Here is a 4,028-nt window from a genome sequence, read left to right as displayed (position 1 = left end):
AGTCTCTCAGATCTGGAAAAATCTGCAAATTCAAAAACATTCAAATGTCTTCAAAACAGAGAAAAACTTCAAAAATGAAAATTTTATGCTTACAAAATAAACGAAACAGTGCACTATGTTGAATATATAGTTTTTTAGAATCTAACATATAAACACACACATAAATTCATATCCAAAATTTAGAGATCTTCCTTTGAAATAGTGAAAAATGAGAATCATGTAATGAAAAACCAGCAAAAAGAAGATAAATTAGTGAGAAGATATAAGAAAAAGTGAAAAATGGATATAAAGTTTGGTGTTTTGATGTTCAAAGAGATTAGAGAGAGGTTGGAGAGTTTTAGAGTGAGAAACATTACATTTTGTTGCAGTCATTTGAGAGGAAGAAAGAGAATCTGTAAATTTTCTTTATATATGTAGACAAAAATTTCAATTAGGTTAAATATTTTCGACCTAGAAGACTTCTGGAAGACTTATGGAAGACTCATGGAAGACTTATATAAGACTCATAGAAGACTTATGGAAGACTTTGATTTAGGCGGGATGTGTCGGAAGACTTCTTTTTAAGTTTTCTGTGAGTCATCTAGACCCTAAAATCAAATAACTATGCAAAAAAACCCAATGACTCATGATCCAATCTACATTCACTCATCTATGTTGAAAATAATTCAATTTTAGATAAACTAAATTTACATTAGTGAAAAATGTTTATTATTACATGATTTTAAATTTTAACCCATGAAAATATTTTTTATAAAAATTTTAAATTATTTTTAAAATCTAATCCATAAGAAGACTTTCTTTGGAAGACTTATGGAAAACTTCTGGAAGACTCCTGGAAGACTTATGGAAGACTTTGATTTAGGCGGGAAACCTAAATTATTCCAAAATTTAGGCAGGAACCATAAATTCTACTAAAATTTAGGTGAGATGTGTCTGAATACTTCTTTTTAAGTCTTCTATGAGTCTTCCAGACCCTAAAATCAATTAACTATGCAAAAAACACTTTCTTAAACTTAAAAAAGAACTAAGAAAACGTTTAAATCAAGTTATTAAATAGTTACTAAACATATATGAGTCAATTTGAAAAAGAAAAAAAAATAAAATAAGATTTCAAATCTAACCCTAAAGATACCACCAATATTATAACATATGTTATCAAACCCTAAACTAATGACTCATGAACCAATCTACATTCACTTGTTGAAAATAATTCAATTTCAGATAAACTAAATTTACATCATTGAAAAATGTTTATTATTACATGATTTCAAATTTTAGCCCATGAAAATATTTTTTATAAAAAATTTAAATTATTTTTCAGATCTAATCCATGAGTAGACTTTCTCGGGAAGACTTCTGGAAGACTTATGGAAGACTTATGGAAGACTTATGGAAGACTTTGATTTAGGCGGAAAATCTAAATTATTCCAAAATTTAGGCGGAAAACCTAAATTATTCCAAAATCTAGGCGGAAACCATAAATTCTACTAAAATTTAGGCGAGATGTGTCTGAAAACTTCTTTTTAAGTTTTCTGTGAATCTTCCAAACCCTAAAATCAATTAACTATGCGAAAAAACATTTTCTTAAACTTAAAAAAAAAATTTAGAAAGTATTTAAATCAAGTTATTTAATAGTTACTAAACATATATGAGTCAATTTGAAAAAGAAAAAAATGAAGGTAAGATTTCAGAATCTAACCCTAAAGATACATACAATACTATAACATATGTTATCAAACCCTAAACCAATGACTCATGAGCCAATGTATATTCACTCATCTATGTTGAAAATAATACAATTTCAGATGAACTAAATTTACATCATTGAGAAATATTTATTATTACATGATTTCAATTTTTTACCCATCAAAATATTTTTTATAAAATTATTTTTAAGATCTACTGAACGAGAAGGCTTACAAAGAAGTCATCATAGAAAAGACTTACAAAGAAGTCATCATAGAGAAGACTTACAAAGAAGTCTTCTCCAACGGAGGGTTATAATGGTAAAATTGAAAACAATTTTTTTTGCATTTGATTGAATTTGGGGTACACTTTTATATTCAAAATCAAGTTTTGAGTCATTTTTGGCAAATCCCCATACTTATTATTTGTTTTTTCTTATATTACAAATTTATTATTATTTATTTTTCTATTTTTTATATAATAATGTCACATGGCATCTTTGAGGATAAGTTTACATTTTTAGATATTTACATTTTTTAGGTAGTAACATTTTTTCATTTCTTAATTTATTTTACTTATTATATATTTCTTAATATTTACTATTTATTATATTTTATATTTTCTTATTATTTATTTTTCCTTATATTGTATATTTACTTATTATTGTTTAATGTCATGTTTCTATTTCTTCTATTGTTTATTTACTTATTATTTAATTTTTATTATATTGAAAATTTACTTATTATTTATTTTATTTTGTATATTTACTTACTGTTTATCTTTCTTTTTTTTGTATATTTATTTATTCTAAATTTTTTGTTTTTATATCAAAGATAATATTATGTTATATATTTAATGTAATATTTTAATTTCTTATATACTATATTTGCTTATTATTTATTTTTCTCATATTTTATATTTACTTATTCTAATATTACGATAAATATTTAATATAATATTTATATTTCTTATATTGTGTATTTAGTTATTATTTATTTTACTATACATTTTTTAGATATATGTTTAATTTAATTTTTTTCATTTCTTAATTGTATATTTACTTATTCTAATTTCTTGATTTTATATCAAATGATAATATTAATATAGATGTTTAATGTAATATTTTTATTTCTTATATTTTTATTTAGAGAAAAAGACAAAAATAACACTAAATCAAGTTTTTGTTCTCAAACTAGCACTCAAGGTCAAAAGTCACAAAAATAGCACTTAATGTTTTATCAAAAGTCACAAACTTAGGGTTTAGAGTTAAAGGGTGGGGTTTAGGATTTAGGGTTTAGGGTTTAGAGTTTAGGGTTTAGGGTTTAGAGTTGAGAAATGAGGTTTTGGGGATAAGATTTCAAATTTTGAAAAATAAAAAAATTAAAATTTTCAAAGGATAAACTTAGAAAGGTGCTATTTTGGTCATTTTAGTTTTTGAGTGCTATTTTTGTGATATAAACTTAGAAATGTGCTATTTTGGAGATTTGCCCTTTTATTTACTTATTATATATTTGTTTATTGTATATTTATTTATTATTGTTTAATGTAATATTTCTATTTCTTATATTGTATATTTACTTATTATTTCTTTTTTGTTATATTGTATGTTTACTTTTTATTTTTTTATTTTTTAGTAACAATGCCACGTGTCATCTTTCGGAATAAGTTTTTTTTGCTGATGTGGATGCTCCATGTAACCTTAAAAGATCATTTTTATTAGTATAGATATAGATATGTTGTTAATTACATTCGGATAACCAGTTGATATATTATTTAGACATCTAGTTACATTTCATTTTATTTTTTCAATGGTGTTTCTGATTATAATATTAGTTCCATAAACAAATATGTGGTGATAAAAATTAATGTAAAACATTATGGAGTACAAATTCGTTTAGATATATAGTTAGGGAAGAGACTCGACGAGTTTTATACTGAAATCCCAAAGTTTATCGGCGAGGGTAGTGTCGGTGGCGAAGTTACTTGGAGTGGTGACGTTACAGTCCGCGAAGTACTTCCCGGTGACGTCTTTTAAATCAGGATGAAGTGCCACGTAGCATGTCGTTGCTGCTCCCTGGACCATTGCCGCCAAAATAATAACAGAATTTCAGTTTAAGAAAAGACCAATAAAATAATTAATAACTAAAAATGGAGGGAATTTAAGAGAAAAAGACAAAAATAACACTAAATCAAGTTTTTGTTCTCAAACTAACACTCAAGGTCAAAAGTCACAAAAATAGCACTTAATGTTTTATCAAAAGTCACAAACTTAGGGTTTAGAGTTAAAGGGTGGGATTTAGGATTTAGGGTTTAGGGTTTAGGGTTTAGGGTTTAGAGTTTAG

The 4,028-nt window shown here is 25.2% G+C and overlaps 1 protein-coding gene across 1 annotated transcript in view; it reads right to left on the bottom strand.

Moving 5' to 3' along the window:
- Positions 1-3,452: 3,452 nt before the first annotated feature.
- LOC106339925 (short-chain dehydrogenase TIC 32, chloroplastic) overlaps positions 3,453-4,028 on the bottom strand; it is a 6,289-nt gene continuing 5,713 nt past the window's right edge. The window contains exon 8 of the mRNA XM_013778794.1: positions 3,453-3,760. Within this exon, the coding sequence (XP_013634248.1) occupies positions 3,593-3,760 (168 nt within the window). The 3' untranslated portion in view covers positions 3,453-3,592. The remainder of the gene's footprint in view (positions 3,761-4,028) is intronic.

The sequence above is a fragment of the Brassica oleracea genome, chromosome C4 (genome assembly GCF_000695525.1).
Source record: "Brassica oleracea var. oleracea cultivar TO1000 chromosome C4, BOL, whole genome shotgun sequence".
Classification (NCBI taxonomy): domain Eukaryota; kingdom Viridiplantae; phylum Streptophyta; class Magnoliopsida; order Brassicales; family Brassicaceae; genus Brassica; species Brassica oleracea.
This window is presented reverse-complemented; position numbering and strand designations above follow the sequence as displayed.